This window comes from Denticeps clupeoides, chromosome 9 (genome assembly GCF_900700375.1).
Source record: "Denticeps clupeoides chromosome 9, fDenClu1.1, whole genome shotgun sequence".
Lineage (NCBI taxonomy): Eukaryota > Metazoa > Chordata > Actinopteri > Clupeiformes > Denticipitidae > Denticeps > Denticeps clupeoides.
In genome coordinates, this window is record NC_041715.1 from 6,889,460 (window position 1) to 6,916,718 (window position 27,259).

At 44.4% G+C, this 27,259-nt stretch overlaps 1 protein-coding gene across 3 annotated transcripts; it reads left to right on the plus strand.

Annotated features, from left to right (window-relative positions):
* The first annotated feature begins 1,364 nt into the window (after window positions 1-1,364).
* On the plus strand, window positions 1,365-26,739 carry mao (monoamine oxidase). Of its 3 annotated transcripts, none has more exons than XM_028990825.1 (15): window positions 1,365-1,628; window positions 11,225-11,319; window positions 11,800-11,937; window positions 17,462-17,566; window positions 17,814-17,905; window positions 18,920-19,061; window positions 21,078-21,227; window positions 21,879-22,038; window positions 22,641-22,737; window positions 22,823-22,876; window positions 23,007-23,064; window positions 23,746-23,843; window positions 24,063-24,174; window positions 24,311-24,373; window positions 24,538-26,739. In XM_028990825.1, exons 1-15 carry the CDS (start codon window positions 1,580-1,582, stop codon window positions 24,691-24,693), a joined length of 1,569 nt encoding a protein of 522 aa, XP_028846658.1. In that variant the 5' UTR covers window positions 1,365-1,579; the 3' UTR covers window positions 24,694-26,739. The 3 variants fall into 3 exon arrangements, with proteins under 3 accessions (XP_028846658.1, XP_028846659.1, XP_028846660.1); XM_028990826.1 differs by lacking the exon at window positions 1,365-1,628 and adding an exon at window positions 9,512-11,126 and having other exon boundaries at window positions 11,225-11,366; XM_028990827.1 differs by lacking the exon at window positions 1,365-1,628 and adding an exon at window positions 9,512-11,126.
* The last annotated feature ends 520 nt before the right edge of the window (window positions 26,740-27,259 follow it).

A 27,259-nucleotide genomic window follows, 5' to 3' on the forward strand; every position in this document is an offset into this window, starting at 1 on the left:
TGGGGACAAAAAGCTGAATTTCCCCCCCGGACCAGTCCAACCACTGCACACCTGCCCCCGACGCCAATAAACATTACGAGAGGCTTTCGGCGTAATAAGATGACTTCCTCCCGGCCGTCGTTTGATGGGCCCCGTCTGACCGTCTGGGCCGAAATAGACACCTCTGTGGAAATATGTGGCATTGTGACATTGCACCGGAGGGCCAAACGAAGGGACGCCGCACCCCCCTTCCCTTTCGTGCTATTCTTGTCTCTGTCTCTGGGCGAAGGCCCTCTTCCCGGTCCAGGGGGGGAAGAAAGAGAAGTCCCCAGCCTGGGACAGGGCAGGGAGATATGCTAGCATGGACTTTTACTGGCTTACTTGTGTAAATGAGATCAATGCCGGATTTGGATTATATGCAGCATGCTCCTCATGGTAGAACGGCACACCGCCATGGCGACAAGCGGCCTGACATTTATGCCTCGGCATGCCGGCCCAGGCGAAATCAAAATCGGGTTACCGTTGCCATTCTACGTGTTTGGAAACCGAGACAGATCACCGAAAATTGTTCAGATATTTGCATGGCCTCATGCCGTTAGTGATGGTTTGGGCCGGTGGAGATGGGTGACCTGCATTTTCCAGCCAGGTACATTTGATCATCTGCATGATGTGTGGGTCTCTGGGTGGGTAAACACCCCTCCCCCCCATAATCAGAAGGTTGCCGGTTCGAATCCCAAGCCGCCAAGGTGCTACTGAGCAAAGCACCGTCCCCACACACTGCTCCCCGGGCGCCTGTCATGGCTGCCCACTGCTCACCAAGGGTGATGGTTTCAAAGCAGAGGACACATTTCGTTGTGTCACCGTGTGCTGTGCTGCAGTGTTTCACAATGACAATCTCGTCACTTTCACTTTTCACCCCATGCCATGTTTGGGCACCGTACTGTGGACGCTGGTGACCACCAAAACCAGGAATGACAGCGATGCCGAGATTACTAAACGTCACGTATGTCGGTTTAGTTGCGAGCGCGAATCTTTTTTTGCACCACAAGGGGGCAGCGCGCGTCTCCATCAGACGCGGTGTCTCGACAGCGCGCGGGCCAGCTACGGTGGCCTCGCGTCGCCGCCGCCGCCGCCACCAGAGCCGCGAGACGTGATGCGCGACACACGCGCCGGTCCCCGGGGCTCGAATTACTACTAACAGACACGCTGCACGCAATGCATGACGATCGCCGTCGTTTCTGTGACTTTCGCTAAACAGGTCTTAGTGAATTAACCAACTGCAGGAAAACGCAACAAAACAAATCGCTCGAAACAAATGGCGAGAGTTTTTTTTTTTTGTTTTTTTTAAATCATCATCGCACGGCGAAAGCAGCCAGCGAGGCCACGCGTACGCACCGGCTTACGGATAATAACGCGCAGCGGTCGCGCGTTCTTCCGAAAAGGTCAGAGTTGAAACCGCGCTCGCGAGGACCGTGGGCGGGGCCGGCGGGTGGGCCTGTCCCCCGTCCCCCGTCTCCCCCCTCCCGTCCCGCCGTGCCCTTATACAGATGCGACGGCGGCGGAGCGAGCGAGCCAGGCAGCGGCAGCGGGAGCGGGCACCATGTCGGACGCCGTCTGCGACGTGATAGTGGTCGGCGGGGGCATTTCAGGTCGGTGTCGGCGGTACTGTGGCGGGGCTGAGATGCGCGCTAATTACAATAATCATATTCTTTTTTTTTAATTAATATTAATAATAATATAAAAATAATATAAATGTATAAAAAACAAAAAAAAAAAACGACACGGTCGTGGGCGCCCGGAACCCGCGTTTTGCTCTCTTTGTTAATCTCGCCTCTTCCGCATCCCGTAAATCCGCGTCTGCTCCCCGCGCACAGGTTGCAATGATCGTCGTGCACGTTTTTTATTTTATTTTTTTTAAATCGCACATTTAATGTCAGGTCTGCACACGACAAAAAGTAGAAGTGGAGTGTTCGGCACCGGAGTAATAAAGAGCAATAAAAGTGCACGCTGAACGAAACCAGGAATACATTTACATTTTAAAGCATTTACCAGGCGCCCTTATCCAGAGCGACTTACAGTCAGTAGTTACAGGGACAGTCCCCCCCCTGGAGACACTCGGGGTTAAGTGTCTTGCTCAGAGACACAATGGTAGTAAGTGGGATTTGAACCTGGGTCTTCTGGTTCATAGGCGAGTGTGTTACCCACTAGGCTACTACCACCCTATTTATTGGTGGTATAATTACAAGCGGGTTCATTTGTCTGTCTTGTAGTTTACATTTAAGGCATTTGGCAGACACCCTTTATCCAAAGCGACTTGCGTGTTTTCATGTTACCATCAGTGAAGTGATCAATTCTGGTTCACTAGGACCCCCAACTATGAATACAATCTTTTTATTCACTGTGTTGTAGTTTACCAGATTGTGTGTGAGTGTGTCCCGGGTGTTTCCATCCATGTGTTCATCATCGTTCCACCGAGTTACAGTAAAATCCCTCGTTTGTTAGTTGTGGGTTCGCATCCTTCTCCTGCTGCCCAGACGGGTCCCCGCTAAATGTAAGTTTGCTCCACGATGATCTGGAGTCCCGACACGGACCTTGTATGTGCAGAGATTGCATGGTCCACCTGTGTCGGTTTCCTCTGGGTTCCTCTGGGTTGGGTTTCCTACCTCCACCCAAAAGGCATGCACATTTGGCGAAACTATTATTTTTTTAAATAATTAATAATGAGCTTCCTTCTCTCTAAACGTTTCTTCATTTGTAGACGGCCCCTTATCCATCTTAATGTTTTTCCAATTACGAAATTTGAGGCGTGGCCCTTGGCAAGTGCCAGACAGGCTTTCCGCTCGTCTTATCTCTTGTAGGTATCTCCTTGTCGTCTCCCGGGCTCTTAGTAGTTGGAGGCCCTGGCAGTTTAAAGCTTCTTTACATCTCCCTCGGCTTCTGATAAGGAAATGTGTGGACGGCAGGGCCGATCTGGTAATAAGAAGGACTTGTAACATCCAGGGGATCTTTGTGAGGTGGTGACATTAGTTCCACTGATGTGCCACATTCTCCAGAACTGGCTGCGGTCCCTGTCCCAAGGGTGCACGTGAACTGATACTGAGCAAAGCGCCTTTTATGTCTATCTGACGTGCAGTTCTGTTCCGTAACTCGGATTCAAAGGTCGGCAAAGGTCGGATGGAGTTTATCCCACTCTCCCACTAGCTGCAGCTGAAAGCTCGTAACATCTTAACAGGCGCGGAGGAGGAAGCAGTAAACACGGTCTTCTGAGCCAGCGCGGCCTTAAGCCTGCTCCAGGGGCGGGAGTCTTCAGACTGCTGATTTTATGGGAATTGGCCGCGCGTGCAAAGACAACACAGCAGCGAGAGAGAGAGAGAGAGAGAGAGTATCACATGTAGACTGGTCTCATGGACATCTAACATAACTTTAGCATGAATACATAATTAGTAAGCAAACTATGTGAACTTCATTCATTCTTAAACCTCAGAATGTTGCGTTATGTCCCAAATCCCCCCTAATGTCAAACGTCGCGTTTGGATATTGGAGGCAAAACCAGGACGTGGTCCAAACAGTAGGAACCCATAAATACTCTGACTGCTTTACTTGGAAATTTGTTCCAAGTAAAGGACAACTGAATGGGAGCGTAATTTAAAGAGGGCTGTGGGAACATCATGAACATGCTAAAAACAGAGACCAGAACAGGAAAGCGGGGAGTGAAAAGTCAAACGTTTTTCACTTCGGCTCATTCTTAAACATAAATCAGGTGTGTTAAATTAAGGATACTTTATTTTTCATAATTGCAACCAAAACAGATCGTATTGATCAAATTGATATCGTGTTGATATATCAACATTACAAAAAAAGGACAATTTTTCTCTAGGCTTTGTACCTTAGAAACAAGGCAGATCCACTTGGTAGTTATCTGTACCTCAGAGAAGAATTGTTGTTTTGTGGTTATTATTGTCAACCAGATCAGAAGCTTCCAATGTGGGGAGCCCATGGCGAAGACCGACGGCTTCCTTGTTCTGGGTGTCACATGCGCAATGAAGCGCAAGCATTGTAGCCAGATTCCTGAAACCGCCCAAACACGGGCTACGAAATCTTGTCTGTCTGTCAAAATATTGAATAGAAACTTATCTTCTCTCCTCAGATCATGTCCACTACCAAACCGAACAAATCTTGCGAATTCGACATTCCTCAACAGATACAATGCGCTGTGTTTTAAATGACGTCTTGATAAAATTCGGCTTTACTCGTGTCACTGCCGTTTGAAATACGGGAGGGGGTAGTTCTTGTAGCAGGTCGAAATTGCTCAATCACTTTATGTGAGATGGCGCGTTCACACCGTGCGTCACTTGAGCTTGTATTAAAAGTCCCCACCCCGAAATTTCAGTCACAAATTGACACTTGGTTTTTTCATTGTTGTCGCACTTGCCCTTTAAATTGGAATCACGGCAATTCGTTGCAATCAAAGCCCGCTCTGGGGAGGCTTTCTTCACTAATGAGCCGACAGCTCTCTGGAAATTCAATTGTTAGCTGCAAACCCAAAGGTTCCAGCGCCCAGGGGAGGCAGCGCTTTAGAAGAAGCACAAAACGGTTCTGACAGCATCTCTGGACAAATAACGGGTGGAGGTGGAAAACCACATCCATCCCTCTTTCTGCACGAGTTGCCATGACAGGCTCCGCGGGGGGGGGGGGGGGAGGGTCGAAGGAGCATCTCCGGGCTTTCCTCCGGTGTCTCGCACACAGACACACAACAGGTTCCTGTTGCTGGGGAGTAGACTGCACTTACGGATACTGGGCAAAAGTCATGGGTACAATACAAACCAGTGGAAACAAAAGCAACGTTAAATCAGCATTATTTGCACATTTGTGGCATTTGGCACAGGCCCTGACAGCATGCTCTCAAGTGGCTCTGAGGTAGGATGGTGCTACCCCACGTTTGACCTTGTAGGCCAGCATTGGTATTTTGAATCTGATGCAGGGGCAGCTACTGGGAGCCAGTGGAAAATTTGAGGTTTAAAGCCAGTCATGCTGCTGCGATCTGTATAAGTTGTAGAGGCTGAATGGCATTCAAATGTAGACCTGCAAGGAGGGAGTTACAGCAATCCATTTGCGAGATAACTAGGGACTGAATGAGTATCTGGGTGGCCAGTGTTGATAGATGAGCACGGACCTGTCTGGTATTGTAGAGAAGGAATCTACACTAGCAGGAAAGATTGGTGATGTGAGTCGAGGAGGAGAGTTGGTTGTCCATAATTGAGTGCAGTTGCAGGAGAGATCTTCGAGTTGTCCAGCAAGATCCTAATGTGGTGAAGAATCTAAGTGTAGTGATTGTCACATGTGATACACAGCAGCACAGCACTTGGTGCACACAGGGAAATTTGTCCTCTGCATTTAACCCATCACCCTGAGTGAGCAGTGGGCAGCCATGACAGGTGCCCGGGGAGCAGTGTGTGGGGACGGTGCTTTGCTCAGTGGCACCTTGACTGATCGGGATTCGAACCGGCAACCTTCTGATTACTGGGCCGCTTCCTTAACCGCTAGGCCACCACTACTGATATTCATTCTGCTGGAATGAATTATCAGTTTGTTTTGGTGGGATTGTGTGTCATCAGCATAGCAGTGGTAGGATAACCCATGAGAGGAAATGACCTCACCAAGTGATCTTGTGTAGAGGAAGAAAAGGAGAGGACCGGGTAACGAGCCCTGAGGGATGCCAGTAGAGAGTCTGTGTGAAGCAGTCACCTCTTAAGACCCCTCATCAAGGTAGGCATGCCGAGCCTTGAATTCCAAGTCTCTTGAAGATTGACAGGAGAGTCTTGTGGTCAACAGTGTCAAATGTTGGATAACCCAGGATATTTGATTTAAAGGTATTATTACATCATTCTGAGCGCAAGTGATTGACATTCTTACTACTACAATTCAACTGCCATCCAGGTATGCCAATTGGGTCATTGTTAAGCAGCCGCATCGTGAATTGTTTAATACGTTGAATAAAATGTTAAAGAAAATAAAATTTCCTGCTTCTGCTAAAAAAAAAAAAGAGCACTGGCATTCTTGGCCTGGACTAAACCCAGGAAAAATAATCCAGCACAGAGCTGGATTCTGGTGTTTCTTATGCCAATAAAAATCCTCAGTCTAGGGAGATCCTGTTCATTCGTCTTTTCCTTTTTTAATGAAATTATAAGTACTTGAGAAAATATAAAAGGAATTTTTCTGCTGGTTTAGAGCCTTAACCTCTTGCAGACTGGTGGTGTTGCCAGGCAGTTTATGCCAGAATGCAGTATTTTGTGTGAAAATCTCCTGGCGTCTTCTCTCCCCGCTGAGTGCCGATCCTCTAATTGCAGCCTTCAATGCGTCGTGTGTTTTCAGCTGAACAAACACGGGTCCGGCCCGCGCTCCATGTCTCCCAGGAGCGCTTGGTGTTCCGGACTGACCCCTCGCTATATATTATAGTCATGAAAAGACGCACCTGCAAAATTTCACACGATCCGTGTCATGGCCAGCGCTGATTCATATGTTCAAACACAGTCTGCTCGGAAAGAATCATAAAAATTCATCGGACAATGGCTCTGTGAATCAGAGGCCTCTGTGGCGTTGAACACCTGTAGGCCTGCTCTGTCCAGCTCTGCAACGTTAGATTAACGTTGGCCCTTTCGCCTCCGAAATTACACAGTCTTTGTCTGTTTGTTTAAGAAAACAGTCACTGTCACCGGATTGCACATCATGGAGCAGGGAAATGCAATTTGCAGTCTTGTATATGTCCTTCAGTCTGATCAATACGGAGACATGGGAAAGCCTCTTCTCGAACTGGTGGTGTTTGAGTGGCAAAGGATCGGTCGTTATTACAAATTCCAGACATTATTCCATGCGAACATATTTATATTTTACAGTGCATTCGTATGAAGATATCATTATAAGTGTCGTGGGTTAATGGAATTCTGTAAATCGGTTTAGGGGAATCGGGCTGCCACATTAGCATTTGCTCTCGTAAAGCCCTCAGGGGGGTTCGGTCCCCACTATTTGAAAGGTGGCCTGTGTCACCTGCAGTCAGAGTCCAGGAGACTGACAGCGCTGGTGATTAATAGATGTTTTTTTTTTTTTATTATTATCTTGGCTCTGGCAGAGGACATCTTATAACCTTGATTAGAGCTGAACTTTAGTAGAACGCTCCAGGATTTTTAGGGTGTGATGACAGCGATTTGTGTATCTAATCATGGTCCATTTTCTGAAGCCAATCACGCCACTCATGGCTGACCTCATTAGGAAAAGTGTGTTTGATGTACCCCTCATCCGCTCTCATAATGACATATGGACCTTGTTTGTTAAGTTCCAGTTGACCGGTATGGCGATATTACTGTACACTTAGTACACCGTAGTGTAACAATTGATTTACACTCAGATTTTCACTCAGTCCTAACTCGTTCTCATCACACAAATGAGTGAGATAATTGTTAATCAGGCTTGTTAGTGTATAGAAGAAAATATCAATGCAATCATATGAGAAGTATTGTCATTTCCATTAGGACAGGCCATAAGCATTGCACATTTTGCATAACAGAATATTGCTGATTATTCTATTGGTTTAAATTAGCCCATGTTATGTCAGCCTCATTCCTGACCAAGTCGATATTCAGCCTCTGTAAATGCAGGGAGGTAATTGGCCAACAATTGTTCCTTGTGTGCCTGCTAAGTGGTCGCGTCTTTACATTTGCGGTTGCCACGGAAACCCTCGCTGTCCCTACAATCCCATTTTCCCATCAATTGGCTGGGTGTTGTGACATTAGTGGAGATAAAGGGAATAAAGCTGGAGATGTCTTAATTACTCCATCAGATGTCCTTATGCAGAGTGCCTTACAATCAGTAGACACAGGGACAGTCCCCCTGGAGACACTCAGGGTTAAGTGTGATGCTCAGGGACACAATGGCAGTAAGTGGGTTTTGTATGTGTGTGTTTTTCATAGATATACCATAATATATAAATATTTTATGTCAGCTCCTTAAATGCAGTAATATGGTGTTAATTTTATACAGTATGTCCATAGATTATTAAAACAGTCTCATAACCTAATTGATGTAGATTGTTATTTTTAGGGAAATATTTTAAAGTTTTTGCTTGTGGTTTCAAATTAGGTCAGCTTCTGCATGTAGGTCTTTGAGGAAACTGGAGATGGGGGAGGGTGGGGCACGGGAGGCCGAGTAGCAGAGACATTTCTACTCCGGTGGTGGCACTTTGATCTTGAATGGTTCTCATCAGAAGGATCTTTTTCTTCGCTGGAAGAAAAAATGTGGGAACGATTCTCCACGGCTTCCAGCAGGATTCTGAAAGTCACCCCCATCTTTCTTAATATTTCCCCGCTCGGCTGAGGAGGCTTATGTTACTTGTAGTGAATCCTTGGAGGACCATCAATGGGTGTAGCCTGAACCTCAGAAGGCTTCCTGTAGCCCTTTAGTCGGTGATTTATGCGGGTTGTCCAGAGTTTACAGGGCTTAAGCTGAATCGGCCCACAGATTTCTACGTGTGTTTAATATGTAAACCGAGAAATGAACTAAAGATTGATTTTGTTTGAATTACTGAGGTCCTCTCTGCCGAACTGGTTCGCCATGAAATGCCTATGTGGAGCACGTCATGTGAAGTCCGAGAGGCATGGTGATATATGGCTCAGTGTGCATTTGTATTGTTCAGATGAATCCATATTTAGTAGCTTTTTGGAGGAGAAAAACAAATGAACTTTGTTCCCATCCCTGCACACAGATAGAAAGTAGAAATATTTCAAATGAGCGTCATTACAGCTGTTATTATGTTCTATTTAGCAGTCTTTTTCCATCAGAATGGCTCTGACATCAAAAAGCTCCGCTGGAGCGGTGCCTTTTAAAGTTAGAAAGCAAGTGATGTGAATTATTTAGTCTTTCAGAGGTTTATTTATTTATTTATTTATTTTAAAAAGGAAGCATTTGTTGACCTGATTTAAAAAAAAAAAAAAAAAAAAAAAAAAGTCTCTTTCTTTCTGTTCTCCTTTTCCCGGCCACATTTTCCCCCGGGAAAGTTGCAACCGTGCTCTCAGATCCTGCGCCTCGCTTCTGCACGCTGTTACGAAATCGTGGCGGCTGCGGCGCTGGACTGCAGTTGCTTAAACGAACGCATGTTCCAGGGTTTGGTGAACAGGTCTGCACAGGTTTTATACATCTTCTGCACGAGGAGATTTATTAACCCTAACGATTAAACAATCATGCACTTTAAAAGGCAGTAAAAGGTGTAATTTTATACCACATAACATTAAAATATACATATGCGAGTGTGTGCGTGTCTCAGGGGGCTTGTTCTGATTGCATTTCTGTATCCGTTGCGCGAAGCTTACATAAGTTTACATAAGCCGCCACATCGGATCTCCAGGGTGTCCTTTCCTGCCACGCTCGGAGTCGTGCTATTGAATGTCGAGGAGTAAATCTGTCGGATTCTTGGCTGGCTGCTCGACCTCCTGAGTGACGGAGTGCCGCACTGCCGTAAGCGCCGTTCCTCACTTGCGCGAACGCTTCTGATCGTTCAGAACGCTTCGCCGCTCTGTCCTTTGGCAGCTTTATGCCGGAGGGGAGTGCTGGGCACAACCCAGACTGAAGCACAGTGTGACACCGACCAGGTTACAACTAGTAGATGGACAGATTCGGTTACCCACGAATACGCCACATCCTCATAAATACTACTGTATCTGAAAACATTTTGTTTTATGGTGATTATTAGAATAACTTGCATATGAACCAGAGGACCACAAAGTTGCCTGTTCAAACCCCACTTACTACCATTGTGTCCCTGAGCAAGACACTTAACCTTGAGAGTCTCCAGGGGGGGGGACTGTCCCTGTAACTACTGATTTTTAAGTCGCTCTGTCTCAATATAAGAGGCAGCTGACGCGCATAGGAAATATTAATGGAGGCATGGAATCTGTTTGGACGTTTAACAGCAGCCTGTCTAGTATTTGTTTGGCGGCAGTAGCCTGACAGTGCACCAACGCCTCATGCAAGTCACAAGGTTTGCTTGTGAGCGAGGCGGTTGCTGCTCCAGGGGGGAATGCCTCTATAATTAATGAATGTAAGTCGCTCTGGAGAACAACACAATGAATGCAGGACGCTGCAGGACTTTCACCCACTGAGCGAACTGCAACTGCCCTGATAAATGAAACCGAGCCACTGAACCAGTTTGGTGTACTCGTATTTTAATACAACGTGTGCAATTCTTGATTAAAAATTTAAATGTTGCCGTTTCACTGCCGCTGTATACAGTGGCTTGTCTGGTGATATGTTTCCTTCACGTGGGTTTGTCTTATTTAATTACTTAAATGCAGAAAACAGTCTATCTCCAAAGAAAAGAACTTCCTTACTTCCTTCCTTCCATTGGGCTTAGTCATTTTAAATGAAAAGTGGCATAGCAAAGAATTTGTTAGGCATATGATGCAAAGTGCACTGACAACATACTGAAAGGCATGAACAAAGTTGCAGCCGATCTGGTCAGTAGTGTACCTCCGTATAGCTCGATCCCGTGACTGCTTTGATCTGGAGAATCCCCACCGACCTTTAATTGTGCTCACATGCCATGTCAGAATGCCCACATAGGTGTGTGTGTGTGGCGTCAGGCTCTGTGCTTCTGATACTTTTGTGGTCTCTTTACATGAAGAAAAGTTATGTGTTACATGTGATGCATATTTATGCATTGTATATTATAGTTTGTCTGATCTTGTGATTTACATTTACAGCATTTATCAGACACCCTTATCCAGAGCGACTTACAATCAGTAGTTACAGGGACAGTCACCCCCCGGAGCAGCTTAGAGTTAAGTGTCTTGCTCAGGGACAGAATGGTAGTAAGTGGGATTTGAACCTGGGTTTCCTGGTTCACAGGCAAGTGTCTTACCCACTAGGCTACTACCACTGTGATCTCAACTCATCTTCTCTGTATTGTTTACTGGAGGACAAGAGATGATAATGCACCATCTATCTGAATATGGCTGTTTTTGGAAGAAGCTTTTTGCAGGAGTAGGCTATAAGACATGAGTAAGACATAAGTTGGGCTGTCACAGAAGATAGGGTCACTAATCAGCATGTCCTGTCAGACGATTTTTTTCTTGGTCCTAGTGGACTCTGACCCAACCAAGGTTTCATGCTATTATTCATTAATATTTAGTTTAATTAGTGTTTTATGACAACAAGTTCATATGGCTGAGGTGCTTGTTCTCTCCCTCTGTTGCTCCAGGCCTCTCTGCTGCCAAGCTGCTGGTGGAAGAGGGCCTAAATGCGGTGGTCCTGGAGGCCAGGGACCGTGTGGGTGGAAGGACCTTCACCGCACGGGTAAAGCAAACAACCCCGAGAACCAGATGCGGAATCTCGAGATTCCAGTGAGAACGTACACAAACACGAGCCGTGGCGTGACTTTATAAACACTGTCTGTCATCTTTCGAAGCCGGATTCTGAGAACTGAATTCTTGGAGTTGAACGCCACTGAAAAACATGCAAAGTTTTGGAATGATTCGACTTTAACAGTTTTAATAACTCTCCACCTAGCTGAACATTTGGTGGTCGTCATATTAGTTATAGATCATAGAGGCAATACTTGTTGCTCGCATAGGCAACTCTTGTTTGTTTATTGCCATGAATCGATCCCGTCATGATTTGATTACTTCTCTGCAGTATTTGTGAGCATTATACGCTACATTTTCAGGTCATCTTGAAACCACGTGTTTGAAGATGTAGCCTGCGGTCATCAAAAGAAACATTTGCATATGACACCTTTTACTGTAACCTAACCAGATTAGTTTCTGTGTTCTACAGAACAAGGAGACCAAATGGGTTGACCTGGGAGGGGCCTACATTGGCCCCACCCAGAACCGTATCCTGAGGTTGGCGAAGGAATACGGAATCAAGACCTACAAAGTCAATGAGCAGGAGTCCCTGGTTCATTATGTTAAGGTGAGGGATTTGGTTTTGGTCACAGATATTTTCTCACCAACACACAATGCAGTAGTGTTAATATTTGTTTACATTTGCTCATACTTTTGAGTGCCCAACAGACTGTTATAACACAAATTAAGGTATCAGGACTCGGGGTGGCCTTATAAGGTCTATATTTTAATTTAAAATCTTTTTAAAGACTGAGGTTAAATAAGATAGTGCCAGCATGGTTTCAAAAAACCCGTAGGCAGATCAGCAATTCTTGAGTTTAAAAAATAGTTTGAAAGGCTTTTCAGTATTCACTGAGATATAAGGATCAAACCTTTCTGAAGGTGTGAATGAATTTTCAGGCAATTTTAGTCCAAAATACTTAAAGCCTGTATTTGCTATATCGCCCCCTTGTGGTCTCCATAAGCTTTTAGTCCAGGTAACAATAAACAGAGACCAACTAAATTAAACATAATGCACACATATTTGGAATTTAATAAAAATATTGAATACGCATCCATGTAATAGCCATTAAAGTTAATGTGCTGAGTAATAATTCTGGTTTTATGGTAGGTCTTTTTTCAGTACCTGAAGCTACGCTTTTGGATTATAGAGGTAATGTTCTTGGTGCAGTTTTTACTGTTCACCCCCACCCGTTCCCCGGAGATAAGAGTTCTTTGCCCCAGTGTGCTCTTTGGCTAATGTACAGGAAGTCCTGCCTGCGCTGTGCAGAAGCGCACGCTAGCTCGCTCTCCAGCATTAGTGTGTAGCAGCGGGGCCTGGAGATGCTAATCTCTGCCCAGAGGAAAACTCTAATATGGTTTCTTCGTCTCTGAGTGGTCCAGCAAGGAGGAAAACCATGACAGCAACCTTCTCCCTGCATGCCCATATCCGATTTGAGCAGTAGCTTCATTGCCCTTAACGCACACATGTTACTGGTTCTGATTAGATTTAGCAGTGGATTGGCAGTCCTGCGCTCTGTATTGCAAATCATGGACAAAATCACACTTTACTGTTTCTGCATATGGTTGCAACTGCACTATGACCCATAAGATACAGACTCCAAACTTTTACCCTCAAGTTTCATTTGGATCATGTCTTCTTCCCATACATACCTACACACAGACCAACAGTTGAGTGGGCATTCTGGTTATTAAGTTATTGGAGAAGGGTTATGAAACCGGGGACAGTGGTGGATTACGGTAGTTACGGAAGCAGCCCTGTAATCAGAAGGCTGCCGGTTCGATTCCCAATCCGCTAAGGTGCCACTTAGCAAAGCACCTTCCCCACACACTGCTCACCAAGGGTGATGGTTAAAAGCAGATGTCACCATGTACTGTGCTGAGGTGTTTCACAATGACAATCACTTCTCTTTCACATAAAAAATGAGATAAATGACTCTTAGTCACGACATCTGAACCCAGTTGAACACCTATGGGACATTTTGGAGTGACGTAATGTAAGCACTTACTAACACTATATTGTAGCTTTAATTTAATTTACACATGCAGATGACTGTCATGCATAGAGGGCAGTGACGTCAGGAGATTCTATAAAATGATGGAGAAGTCCCTATGCGCAACCCCCCCCCCCCACACACACACACACACACACACACCCCTGCTCTCTCATTCATTTTCATACTTTCAATCAGACAACAACTCAGAGACAGATGCTGCCTTCTTAGATGAGTTCCGGTTCTTCCTTATTGTTGTATTTTATTTCAGATTGTGTTCAACTTCAGCATCACTGCACAAAGTACAAACACCAGACACAAAAACTATGTTCAAAAGTATTATGCTAGGTTATCATTAGGATTTTGCATGTAGCGGTTAATGTCTTATTTTTCTTTTTAAGTACACATGAAATATGCACAGGTTAAAGCGATGGTATGATTATAAATTCACAGCATTGCAGAACTAAGACAGACAGTGAATGATCCTAAACATGAGAACATGGGTCCCTGAGGCAATTTGCTGGCACAGAACAGCAGCAGAAGGCTTTTCAAGCTCCATGAGGAGCCCCATAAAGGGCCATCTGAAGTTTGAGGAGGAACTCCCTGGTCAGCAGGGGGAGGATTTCTATAAACAGGAAGCGGCTGTTTGGAGGCGTGTATCATTGCTGCACCAGAGACACAATCTCAAAGTCTGCAAAAACAAATGAAATGAAGCATTTCAATAAATTCAAGTGTTATTTGTCCCAACCCAGTAACTTTTGTATCACCTGCCTTAGTGTTTGTGTGTGTGTGTGTGTGTGTGTGTGTGTGTGTATTTTTACAAGCTCTTGTGCAGTTCTGTCATCTCTCCGCCCGCCGTCACTACTCTCCCACTCTCCATTTTTTACCCTTTGTCTGCCCCTCTGGATTACCATGGCAGCACATCAAAAGGTGCTCCGTACCTTGCCTGTCTGTGTTTTTCTGATGTTTTGTGTGTGTGTGTGTGTGTGTGTGTGTGTGTGTCTGGGATTGCAGCTTCATCGGTGTCAATGAACACAGTGTCACGGCAGGGTGATTGAGCAAACAAACATGCTCATCATAGCCCGCCACCAGCTAAGTGGTGTTAATGCTCTTGATGCATAATTTTCTTGCCGGAATTTTATTTTAACGTTATGGGTCCGCGGCGTTCCATACGGTAAATATGTCGTGCTCACTGTACACAGCCACTTAAACGCGTTTGCAGCGCACGGCGGCCTAATTTGCTGTGTGCCAGCAGCGTATTTATGGAAATCTCCAGTTCACGGTGCACTAATGAAGTGACATCGTCCGTGTGAGGAGGCTCGGTTGCCAGGCGCACATTAAAAACAAATTAGAGGGAAAGCCGAGAGGCGGCACTGCCAAGACAAACGGGCAAAAGAGCCGAAGCTGCTGTTATCTTAAACCAGCAGAGAGGAAGAGGGATGCCGTGCATCGCCGCATGCATCTGTTGCTCCATATGGATTTGTAAAGGACAGTGCGTCTGTCTGGACATACACCGCCTCGACCCCATCATAACTCAAAACATCATATTTGCCGGCTTGACCGATTACTGAATATCGGGACGTGATTCATTTCTTTAATATGCATTGGCCGCAATTGTAATGAGACTCTTTGGGCACCTCGGGGGACTTGGTGTGTTGTTGAGGTGTTCTTCAGATGTGGTGCAAGTGTGGAGTAGAGCCCTATGTGTTTTGTCCAGTGTAAAACAATAAACCTTTTTGCATTCCGCGTGCGACTGGGTTCGTTGGTGGTGTGACAGCCATCGGATGTTTGATAATGAAATGTCCCCTTTACCTTTGCAACTTCAAAAATCACATTATACTGGATACCGTCCAGATTTAGCACATGACGTTCTGTATACTGGCAGCCCATAATTAGGGTTAGCATCTCAGCAAAGCGATACTCATAATCCGCTTTGCTGTAGCGCTAATCCTGAAAGGCCAGACCCAGTTTCCTCTATCAGCTAGGAAACAATAATTGACTGCGGCCTCAGCTTAACCATATTAATTAAGTCTTAATTAGACCTTGTGGAAAGAGCCTGCCTTTCTTATCAATACCAACGGTTGACACAAATATGGCTGGCCGAGCGTGTGAGTGCGACTGGCTATGAGTCTTGTTTAGCCCCGGCTGAGAAGACATGATAACAGATGCTCGCTGTGCATTGGCCGAGCCTCTGTCGCCGTGGCAACCGACCTGTTGCTGCAGGATGGCAGGCGATCCAACATCCTCTAATGTGCATCTGCGTCCCTTCCCATTTTTTTTTTTTTTTTTTTTTTTTTTACATTTTCCACACATGGAATAATCAAAATATGTCTTTGTAAGTAAGAATTTTTATTAACCAGTCATACCAATAATTCTGAACATAAGCAGTAGAGTGATTGGCCTGTGGCTTATAGTGATGCCATGAACCATAGGAATCTTTGCTGTTGTACACACTGATAGGGTGTACAAGTGCTCGTCTGCAGTTATGCAAGATGGTCAATTATTATAATTTTTTTTTGCTTGCTGCTTAACCTTACAGCCACATTCATGTGTGATTAGACAGGATAATGGAGCTTCTCGAGACTGAGAGTGGCTCATCATGCAGAAGACTCAGCAATAATTTTTGCAATAGTCACAGTTTAAATCATCCAGTACATCCGTGAATTAACTACTTTCATGACCACATCACTACAGCTGCATGGGCAAGTTTGGATCGACATGTTCTACACGTTTTCCCAGCACGTTCATCAGTGATGCACTGCACAAGAAATGTTTCCTAAGCGCGATTAGGGACCTGGGAATAGTAGAGAATGCAAAATACTTCACTTTACATGTCAAAAGAAGGGAAGGAATGTTCGTATCTAGCACGGATAAGCTTTTGCCAAGATGTGTTGAAATCTTCTTGGACTGTGTTCTGACATAACTTTAATTTCCAGGGGAACTTCAGTGGGAAGCGCCTGATAAAGTTTATTGGACTTACAACTACTTTATGGCTTTTGTGGACATGAGAAGGATTTTTATCAGATTCAGAAATAAATGATTAGTCAGTCGGCCGCAATCTGCTTTGGGACAGGTTGCCCCAGAGGGCAGATCGGTGTAGGTGAGAATCAAACTACGCTTGCGTTGGCGGCCTAGAGTCATCCTGACTAAGCGTTCTGGGATATCTTTGCCCAGGTGGTGCAGTTTGAATGGGGAGGCGGTGCCCTTGCAGTGCTGAGCCACACGCAGAGTTCTGCATGCAACCTCACTAAAATGCAAAGGTCACTGTTGAGCAAGTGCAGCCCATCAGCTCGACCCACCGATAATCCTTAAAAATGATGTAACAGGGAAACTGGCCCGTATCTATGCTACATTTACCCAGTCATACACTACAAGTCAAAGGTTTGGACGCGCCTACTCATTTATAAGTCTTTCATTTTTTACATCATAATACAAAACTGAGGACACAGGAGGATGAAATAACATGTGAGGTTATGCAAACAAGGCAAGAAGGTTAGCATTTTCCTCTCTCCAAATCAGGGAGCTTTTGCTGTGATGGGAGAATTTCACACTCTCCACCACCTCAAGTTAGACAACGGGGACGGTTTGCAACAGTCCTGAAGGTTTATGCTGAAAGTGAAGTGTAAGTGAAGTGATTGTCACTGCAGCACAGCACATGGTGACACAGCGAAATGTGTCCTCTTTATTTAACCATCACCCTTGGTAAGCAGTGGGCAGCCATGACAGGCGCCCTGGGGAGCAGTGTGTGGGGACGGTGCTTTGCTCCGTCGAACCAGGGATTCGAACCAGCAATCTTCTGATTGCGGGGGCCGCTTCCTCCCACTTTCTTATCATTCGCTCATGTTAATGAGCATCTCGTGAAGCAGCTTTTGGATGATGACAATGATGAAAGCAGCCATGTAGGTAAAAACAGATTCATCAAGCATAACTCATTTTCTCCTTATACAAAAATACTAAATATATTTATTGCATTGAATTTGTGTAATGGGTTCCATTTTATTCTCTATAATAGCCACAGAATAGGTGCGTCCAAACTTTTGTAGTGTAGTTGCATTGGATTATGCTTTATGCAGGTTTGTGACTGTGTTTGGTCCACAGGGCAAGTCGTATCCATTCAAAGGCCCCTTCCCACCAATGTGGAACCCGCTGGCTGTGCTGGACTACAACAACCTGTGGAGAACCCTGGATGATATGGGGAAGGAGGTGAGTTGTCTTTCATTTCTGTCATGAGCATAAGCGGTAGCAACTCGCCTATAAACCAGACAACCACAAATTCACAGGTTCAAACCCCACTAAATACCTTTGTGTCCCTGAGCAAGACACTGAACCCTGAGTGTCCTTGTACCTACTGACTGGAGGTCACTCTGAATAAGGGCGTCTGATAAATGCTGTAAATGCAATGTTGAAGCAGAAACACTGTGCTGAGTGTGTCAATGACCGTGTGTAACAGATTCCCAGGGAGGCACCATGGAGGGCGCCACATGCACAAGAGTGGGACAGCATGACCATGCAGCAGCTGTTCGATAAGATCCTCTGGACAAGGTTACTGAGCGCACATAAAAAAACAGGAACCATGTACACACATGGCTGCACATTGAAATACACATTTCGAAATTCATTTGTGAAGCATGAATAGAAAAATTTAAAAAGAATAATAAATCTGCTGATGACTCGATACTCTACTAGTGTGAATTTGGCCAGTTTGCACCAAGATCAGTAAGTTTTCAAGACCAATTGTTGCTGATTAGGTTCCTCTCTACATTCATTCATACATATTTATTAACAGCCATTTCCAGCTAACAGAGTCATTTACAACACAAACCATTTGGTCTATTTAATGAACCAAAAAAGGACATTTCTAAATGTCCCTAAACTTTTGAATAATAGTGTAGTTCAAATTACACAGTAACCCTGTTTTCTTTGCATGAGCATGTATAGCAGCTCATCTTGTACATCTGCAGCCTGCAATGTACAAATGTTTCGTGCCCCAGCAAGAATTGGCACAGAATTGGAGAAATTGGAGATGTTTGTAAAATGTAATGTAATGAGTAAATAAAAAGTGACATACACATTTATACAATAATTTCTTATTTCAGGAATTTTTTTTGTAGCTCCATAGAGAGTTGGTATGCAGATTTGGTGACATCCTTACAATTGTTGTCTCCAAATTTTCTGACTGTGTACACTTTTATTACTGACGTCATCCCAAGAACATGGGTCATATTCCCCACCCCAGCCATAAAAAAGCAGCCTTGTCAGGGGAGCTGAGCTCCCCCTGTAGCTTAAACTTATGTAACACACATACATTGACAAATACTTTATACATACACATAGTAACCACATGCTGTCATAAAAACACATGACACACAGGTTTGGATCATATTGAACCATTAAATACAGTAAACTCCACATAAACACCATTCTACTGTGTGGTTTTGTATATTCTTGTATTAGTATTATGTTATTTTTGTTATATTTGTTAATGCGTTTGGAGTGTAGTTTTGTTGTTAAGAGAATATCTAGAGACCAATCAGCATGCTCTCATTCTGTTTGCAGTGCGGCCCGTCATTTTGCCACCCTGTTTGTAAATGTGAATGTGACCTCTGAGCCGCACGAGGTGTCCGCTCTCTGGTTCCTGTGGTACGTTAAACAGTGTGGTGGAACCATGCGGATCTTCTCCACCACCAACGGAGGACAGGTAAGGCGCCAGTCTGTCCCCAGCCGGAGAGGATAGGCCAGCGGGTCAATAAAACCAGCTCGGGTCGTTACAGTAAATGGAGCAGTGACGCTAAAGCTTCAGAGCGGATTCATCTGAATTGCGTTGCCAGGTTGTGTCAGTGACGGCAGGGTCGTTGGAGACACGGGGGATCTGCGTCAGCCCCAGCATGTCGGAGGCCTGTATGTCTTTCTCAAATTTTTCGCGTGAGACTCCCTGACCTTGAGGCCTGGTGTGTTTGCGTGTCCGTTTACTTAGGAGGCAGCGCCGGGAGGAGGATGGTGGAGCCAGTCGTGGGGTTTGGCAGGCGCCGTTTCCTCAGAAATGAAAAAACTAAACAGACAGACAGGCATGCAGGTGGTGAGGGATGAGCGCGCAGGGGGCAGCCAGGCTTAAAGTTCCTGCCAAGAGCAAATCGCTCCCCTTTACCCCCCTCTTCTTCCTCTTTCAGTATTTCTTTTTCTGCTACTGTCCCTTTCTCACTTTCCTGTCTGTCTCTCATTCCGTATTTTTCTCTGTTTTCTTCCACTTGTCTCTATAACTATTTCTATCTCTAACTGCCTCCTATGCACCTTATTTTCATGGTTCTTTATAACACATATACCTGTATGTTTAATTAGTCACTAACTAATACGCCCATCAGAATGCCTGAAGTAAAGAAAGATGGATTGATAGATAGATAGATAGATAGATATCAGTCCCTTTTCATAGTTAAAAATATTATTAAAGTTCTGAGTGTCAGAAATAATTTCGAACCAGTTAACCAGCAAAAAGGCCTGGGTGGGTAGTTTGTCCCTCCTCTCAAGTCCTTTAATGTTCACATCTGTAACACTAATGAACATGCCCCATCCACCACACCTTGTGTCCTACCCAGTCACCACTGGATCTTGTTTTTTCTGTTGGTAACTCTCAGTCACCCTTGCTCTGGTCTTTAGCCCCTGCTTCAGTTAATCGTGGACAATGAGTGCTTTTTTGGCAACGGAGGACGAGACCCTTTCTCCGGGCTTATTCGAAAGTCTGAATGCCTGGCTGCCATGGAGACGGCAGAAAGGGACGCGCTCCCTTTCTTAATTAGAGCATTTTGTTATGAGGTTCCCAGGTCATTTCCTGTTCGCTCTGACAGGATGGGGATGGGCGTGCCTTGAAGGCATGTGTGACCGTTGAGGATAAGGCTTGCGCTGGAGCTGAGCTGATTAGCACATGCACAATATTGCACAAAAAGGAACCCCACCTACTTGAACGCTACCTCATCAAAGTCTATAATCAGGCCCATAAATGTTGTGTGGTGAATTTGAAGTTAGAATGGCAAGGGGAAAATATTTTTGGATGGAGAGTATAGTGACCTGGGTGAGTGTTGCATGCAGTTGTTTTTAGTCCAGATTCTTATGCCCTTTTGCAATCTATGACACCTCTACCGAGACTGGAGCATCTTTGGAGGGAGACTGAGAAGGAGGTCAGGGCAGCTTTTTGTGGGACAGAGACCTCTGTTGGTGGACATGGGAACCGCATCTGCTTTCATTTCAATCCCAAGCCTGCTGTTGGAGGACCACCACCCAGAAACTTTTCATTTCATCCCACACTGCTTTCAACCTTTCATTATACCATGGAAGAAAATGTTGGAGCCTAGCTAAGTAAGGTCTGGTGAACTGTTGTAAGATAGAGGCTTACTGTTTACCACACCCACAGAAAACTAAAAAAACAAATGGAACAATTTGGATTTAATTAACATCGTATAATAAAATTCTGCATTTATGATGCAATTTGGAGTAGACTTATTTGCAGTATGTGAAATATTAATGGCAATCAGTGATTGGCCAGCATTACTTATTTATTTTATTATATTACCATATTCCTTTATCAGGCCCATACAAGCAGTTTGGAAAGATTAAAGTACCGTCAGTGCCAGCATTTTCTTTGCTTTAATTAATATTAATATAAAAGCATTTTGCTGTTACTTGTCTACCGCTCTGATCTGCCACATGTGCATTTTTGTGACAGGAGCGTAAGTTTTTGGGTGGTTCAAGTCAGATCAGTGAGTGCATGGCAAAGGAACTGGGCGATCGGGTGAAGATGAAGAGAGCAGTGTACAGCATTGACCAGTCCAAGGACTTGGTGGAGGTCAAGACTCTCAATGACGAAGTGTACAAGGTGAGCAAAATGTCTTTTAACACCTGCACAGCCCCACGGCCCCAATCCTTCCAGGCAACCCCTACGCCCGGCTCCTCAGAGGTCGCCATGGATCATCATCCCCAACGCCAGATAAGATTCTTCAGAACCACCTGTTGTGTGCTGGGTCTGTACGTCATCTAAAATGAGACACATCTCAGGTCTTTCTTGAAAAAGAATATGGTCAATGTTTTAAGATTTAAGAGTGTGTGTGGGTGTGTGTGTAAGCCAAGCTAGGATTGGGATCAGTAAGCTGGGCCTCATCCCCCTGCACTGACCACATCCTCTTTCCCAGCTAAAGCTCATTAAATGCTGCTGCAGAGCTCCTTATCCCTGGAGGAGGTGTGGGACGAGGGACCCCATAGTTCTAGGAATCTGAATAAAGCATTATGACAAAATTGTTAACATTTTGAAAAATTAACTAAATAAAGACATTGGGGCTGGATAATCAAGATTATCTCAATGCATATTATATCCCATGCAGACATAGTTTTATTGAAATATCTTTGTAACTATACTAAGTATGGTTTATTTTTGGTCTCGCACTGAAAAGGGATGGAAATATAAGTGTTAATTTAGCATTAAAAGCATTTTGTGAATGTGTGATGATGATTGTCTCTTTTTTTTCCTCAGGCCAAATATGTGATAGTTGCCATACCTCCAAGCCTGAACCTCAAGATACACTTTAACCCCGAGATGCCGCCCTTGAGGAACCAGCTGATCCACAGAGTACCGATGGGCTCTGTCATCAAGTGCATGATGTACTACAGAGAGAACTTCTGGAGAAAGAAAGGTACCATCTGCCCTGACAGCAGACTAAATATCGCCCACCAAAGTGACCTTGGCCTATCCGTTACCCGAAATAAGACAATGGGATTACTACAATAGAGTTGCATTAAGGGATAAAGACTTATAAAGCTGGCCTTTGCATTAGCTATTCCCATTTTAATTTGTAAATGACAGGAGACCCAAAATATTCTATTATACATTTTGCATTAAGCCATTGGCGTGTGTGTCTATATATAATTCTGAAGGCAATAATCCTCAATCAGTGGCACCCACTTCAGTCAATATTTTGGATCTCATTGGATCCTCCAGCGTTTAAAAAAAACAAAAAACATGTGAAGCAACATCGGTGGTCAGTGTGTTCTATGCCTATTAACTACCATCAAATGGTACCATCAAAATCAGTTTAAAAGTAACACTACTAAACTACAGAAACTCACTATCACTCCTTGAGGTATGCCACGGTATTACAAGACAGGACTGTTTAATTCAATGAGCTAAATTCAAGATTAGTTATAGTAGTGGTTTTGCATCCTTTGATATAAGTTGATAAGTTGATTTATTTTAAAGTATTAGTTTCATGCAAATGAAACTGGTTAAATTTGTCAGGGTTCTGTGGCACCATGGTGATTGAGGACGAAGAGGCGCCCATCGGTCTAACCCTGGATGACACTAAGCCTGATGAGAGTGTGCCATGCATCATGGGGTACAGACCAGGACTGCCATAGGCCATCACATTTTGAACTTTGGACTGAAAGATTGGTTTCTGAGACGTGCTTTATCTCTTGCAGGTTCATCCTGTCCCGCAAATGCAGGAAGCTGTGTGAACTGACTAAAGAAGAGAGGTGAAGGCTCTTTAATCGTTTTTTTTTTTTCTCCAGCAGATACAAGATGGGAATGTTGAAATATGTGTTGGTGTTAAAGTGAATATGCATGTGCATAAGGCTGTAAACTGAGCACCTTTGTCTCTTACAGGAAGAGAAGGATCTGTGAAATCTACTCCAGAGTTCTAGGCTCACAGGAGGCCTTGCATGTGAGTTTTTTTTTTTTTTGTTGTTAACCCAGCCCAGAAATCCTACATTTTTAAGAATTCTGGGGAAAAAAACAAGGTGTCCTACGCAATTGTACTTGGTTAAAGGTGGTTCTCCACTAGATGTTACATAAAAAAGTGAAGTTATACGCAGCACACATAATGAAATGTGTCCTCTGCTTTTAACCTTAGTGGGCAGCCATGACAGGCACCCGGGGAGCAGTGTGTGGGGACGGTGCTTTGTTCAGTGGCACCTTGGGGGATCTGGATTTGAACCGGCACCTTCTGATTACGGGGGCCGCTTCCTTAACCGCTAGGCCACCACTGCCCCAAGTGTTTCTGCTCGGTTAGTCGATGCAGTGGTTAGTGCTGCTGACTCAAAAGGAGGTCTGGTGGTGTTCTCTGGTCTGCATGGAGATATAGTCCTGTACTGGACATCGAGGGGTTGTTCTGACATGTTCCAGAGGATGATGAAGAGGGTACACCAAACCTCCTACTCCCAAAGTACACAGAAATTTGGTATAAATATAGGATGTAATTATACATATCAGCGTCCATTGTGCTCAAGCAGCCTTGATGCCAAATGGAAAAAAAATGAAATGATCTTAATGAAATGATCCGTTGTCAGCTCCTGCTTAACCGTTGGTATGTTTGTTTGTGTGTGTGTTGATCTGTGTCCTACAGCCTGTTCACTATGAAGAGAAGAACTGGTGTGAAGAGGAATATTCCGGTGGCTGCTATACAGCTTATTTCCCTCCCGGCATCCTTACACAGTTCGGCAAGTGAGTGGGCAAATTTCTTACAACAATATAGCCAATTTCTCCGTAGGGGTGTGTTTTTGTGCGCAAGTGTGCCATGAAAATGCTTTTAGTCATGCAGTTGTGACAATCATCCTGTTCTTGTGAATAGAACTCTAAATTGTGATGATTTAATTCAGTGAAACCTTTAATGTGAATGCATTGCACAATATTGCCTTATCTGAGCCTGATCTTGGGCTGCAGGGTTCTGCGGGAGCCCGTGAGCAGGTTGTTCTTTGCCGGCACAGAAACGGCCACCGAGTGGAGCGGCTACATGGAGGGTGCAGTCCAGGCTGGTGAGAGAGCATCGCGAGAGGTGAGCTCTTATGACACAACGGTCTGAGATCAGGCTCATTTGCAACCGACCTGTTAATCAACCATCATGCTAGAGGTTTTTCAAGACTGCATTTAGTGCTTTTATTGGCACTTTAATTTGTTCTGTGTTCTTTCAGATTTTGTGCGCGATGGGTAAAATTAGCAGAAGTGAAATCTGGCAATCTGAAGCAGAGTCTATAGTAAGTGTTTCAAGCAGATATTACTACATACTGGTGAATGAATTGTTCTTTAAATGTCAAGATTGTTACACACTCTGCATTTTTTTTATTCAAGCCACACACGCTGTTGACGTTGTCTGGGAACGCATATACAGTTTTATGAATAAGACACATTTTTGCTCCAGGATGTCCCTGCGTTGCCATTCGCCACCACCTTCTGGGAGAGAAACCTGCCGTCAGTGGGCGGACTTCTGAAGTTCATGGGCGTGTCCACCTTCCTGTCAGCTGTCACAGCTGCAGGCTTGGTGGCTTGCAAGAAGGGGCTTCTCCCAAGATGGTGAAAGCCCTCACTGGCAGCGTCTACATCGGCGGTCAGGACTGTTTGGCAGTGATCCTCCATTAAACCTTCTCTGAGGGACTGGAAGGAAGCACACAGTCTCAGTCTAGGAGGCCTAATTTCCAATGCATCATTTACTTCGCTAGGCATGTGATGCTAAGCCTGTTCTAATGATAAAGGGTAATTAAAGGTAAAAGAATATCTGTTAATTCTATCGTACAGTCTGAAGGTTTGCACTGTGTCGAGAGCTTTTGTTGTGTGGTTTTTTTCCAACACTAAAATGAAATGTAATGATGCTCAGCACTCACATTCCACACCATTTTATTTTGCAAATTTGAATTTGATAAACACCCATTAAGTGTGTTTTGTGTATGTATTCGCTGTGTTAATAGTCTAATGAATTACCTCTGATTATTTAGGTGCTGTGTTTCATGAGGGAGACAGTCAGTTGTGTCTGCTTATAAAACTGAATCGCTCTCAGAAGAAGTGCGCTAATCTCTGAAGCTGCTCTTGGTGTGTGTTGTGGTGTCCCATGTGACAGAAAATTCGAGCATTTGAATGTATTTTTATGTTGCAAAATAGATGTTGAATAATTTATATTGAATCAATCAAGACTCAGATTTAAAACTTATTAATGCTAACAGCTATATATAGAAGATGAAGCTGGATGTCAGCAGAACCATTTATAACCAACACTGACAAACAGCAATATTTACAGCATTTTTTTTTACCGCAATGTGACATTTACTGCACTCAAGCTGTAAACCTACGGAGCCTAAAAAATACATGTATGCTTAAGCCAAAGGCTGGAATAAGTGAGCATTCTCCAATATTCATTAGCTTTAATTCTGTTTTATAATTTCTTTTAAGGACTCATTGACCTGTAGGGAAGAGCGACTGAAATAAAATATGTGTACAGTTATCAAATGCTGGCACAAGGATTAAAAAAAAACTTTTATAGTACTTTCTAAAGCCCTGTGTAATTGGAATGTAAGTTTGCCGTGTTATTGTTCCCAAAGACACGTTGTGAGTGTAGTCTGTGGTGCCTTAATCTGGTTGTGGTGTTCATCTCTCAAGTGCCTCTGTGATCGTGACTTTACCTGTTCTACCTGTGTTCCTGTCTCCCAAGGGAGTGGGCCAATGAATAGATCTGTAGATAGTATCACTATGCTGACAAATTGTCTTTTGACATCATAGTCCTCAGTCGTTATTGGCACAAAGAAAAAAAAATCACACTACTTTAATGTGCCTGTAAGTACAAACATTAATATTAGCGAAGACCCAGAGCTTTAGAAATCTATAATTAATAATGTTAATTCCATGTTTGCAAACACGCTCTGTTAGTGCCCCCTGTAGGTAGAGGAGGTACATTGCAGACAATGTGTTCACCCACTGCCTACATCCATAGCAAGACTGGTGTGCATTTGTGTGCTGTTTGTTAGTCGTTTCTGTTTGGGTCTCTTGGGAACATCGTTTTCAGCTTTGATGTCCACCTTTTGTAGATAAAGAGAACACAGCATAACATCTGCATGCAAAATATTCTCACAATTTGGGATCTCTAAAGTGAGGACCCACTTCATGGGTCTGGCCTTCATGCATCCCTTGAAGGTTTTCCTATTTGTTGTGTGTTCTTAGCAGACCATGTGACATGAATCTTCAACATCAGACACAGTCCCCGAAACGAGGCACAGCTTTAACACAGTCAATCCATGAAGCACTGGTGTCCCATAACACCCCTCTGACTCCTAAATCGACATGCTAGCACAAACCCACGTCAGAATCTGTCTGGTGTTCAAATTTGTGACTATGGGTGACGGTGGTGTGGAAGATGCCGCCCCACACTTCTTCCCACTCTAGTGTCTTGACTGAGCCCCGAAGCTTCCATGTGTTTGCACAAGGCACCTCAACCCCTATGTCTGAGAAAGAGTGGCCCATCCCTTTTGTCATGGTTGTGCGATGTTAACCGTCTGATGTTAACTAATGGTGTAATTGCGCTGTTTGATCTCTTTGTAATGAATTTGACAAGCTGGTAATAAAAATGTGAAAACTACTCCCCTCTCGGCTCTGCTGCCTTCTCTGCCTTCACCTGCAGTGCACAGCGGGAGGCTGGATGGCCGGCCTCTCCGCTCCCAGGATTAGAGGTGCGGCGTGTACCTCAAGGGTGGTTGCTGGGAAAGGCCAGTTCATCTGCAGGAGGCAATCTCATTCCCATCCCAGCAGGGCCATTTCTGCTTACAGTCGACCTCCGACCACCCTGGGCTTAGAGATTAGTCTCATCAGTCATCAAACCTATTAATCCTCAGATTCATTCCTTCATGCATGAGGCCATTATTAACATTAAAAGGTTTGCAGGGCTCTGAGCCCTACCTGTACAAGAATTATATTGTACATAAATCATAATGATCCATTATTGTGCTGTCACCAGGGTTCCTTCTTGTAGAAGTTGTTATGTTAATGATACATGGCACTGACTTTAAGGTCTAGCACCCCTGCTGGCTGGCTGCAGTACAGTTTTTTTTCATCATCCATCCGTCACCCAAGTCTCAGTGACAATTTTCATTCTGCTACGT

Excerpts from the sequence above, each read along its gene's own strand:
- mao (XM_028990825.1), top strand. The coding sequence starts at position 1,580 with ATGTCGGACGCCGTCTGCGACGTGATAGTGGTCGGCGGGGGCATTTCA. Across the intron at positions 11,938-17,461 it reads CCCTGGTTCATTATGTTAAG|GGCAAGTCGTATCCATTCAA; the intron begins GTGAGGGATTTG and ends TTTGGTCCACAG. Across the intron at positions 21,228-21,878 it reads TCAATGACGAAGTGTACAAG|GCCAAATATGTGATAGTTGC; the intron begins GTGAGCAAAATG and ends TTTTTTCCTCAG.